Source organism: Priapulus caudatus, unplaced genomic scaffold, assembly GCF_000485595.1.
Source record: "Priapulus caudatus unplaced genomic scaffold, Priapulus_caudatus-5.0.1 Scaffold1469, whole genome shotgun sequence".
Taxonomy (NCBI): Eukaryota; Metazoa; Priapulida; class Priapulimorpha; order Priapulimorphida; family Priapulidae; genus Priapulus; species Priapulus caudatus.
In genome coordinates, this window is record NW_014578530.1 from 33,696 (window position 1) to 34,270 (window position 575).

Consider the following 575-nt stretch of genomic DNA (forward strand, 5'->3'; position numbering starts at 1 on the left):
TTCCGCGCACCCCTTGTGACGCCACTGAGGGTATATAACATAACATAGTTATATAACATACACATTTAATATGTATATGTGCATTACTATAGTAGCTAGGTTACATTCGGTGTTTCACTTCTTGACATCCCTACAAATTGTGGCTTAAAATTTTAATTAATCACTGCATGTTTTACTCTGTATGTTTTGAATAACACGGCCACCACAGCGATCATCACTGAAAACTGCTGGACAGACAAACATTTTGGAGGAGGCCTACAGCAATGGCATGATTGCAAAAAACACTGCGTGTGCTGCACAAATTTGCAGAGCGGGGCAGGAGACAGGACTGTCTGTTAAAGTTGTTGAGGTAAAATGCAAGTTTGTTCTTCTAAGAATTAAACCATGTTGTTGGTGTTAATTCCCAATAACATCAGGAGTGTATCAATACACTCCTGATAACATATCTCCTGTATCAATACACTCCTGATAACATATCTCCTGTATCAATACACTCCTGATAACATATCTCCTGTATCAATACACTCCTGATAACATATCTCCTGTATCAATACACTCCTGATAACATATCTCCT

General features: G+C 38.3%; 1 protein-coding gene across 1 annotated transcript in view; it reads left to right on the forward strand.

The window, feature by feature from the left end:
• LOC106816733 overlaps positions 1-575 on the forward strand; it is a gene marked incomplete in the record, with an annotated part of 17,321 nt that overhangs the window by 10,116 nt on the left and 6,630 nt on the right. The window contains 1 exon segment of the mRNA XM_014821350.1: positions 209-349. Coding sequence (XP_014676836.1) covers positions 209-349 — 141 coding nt within the window.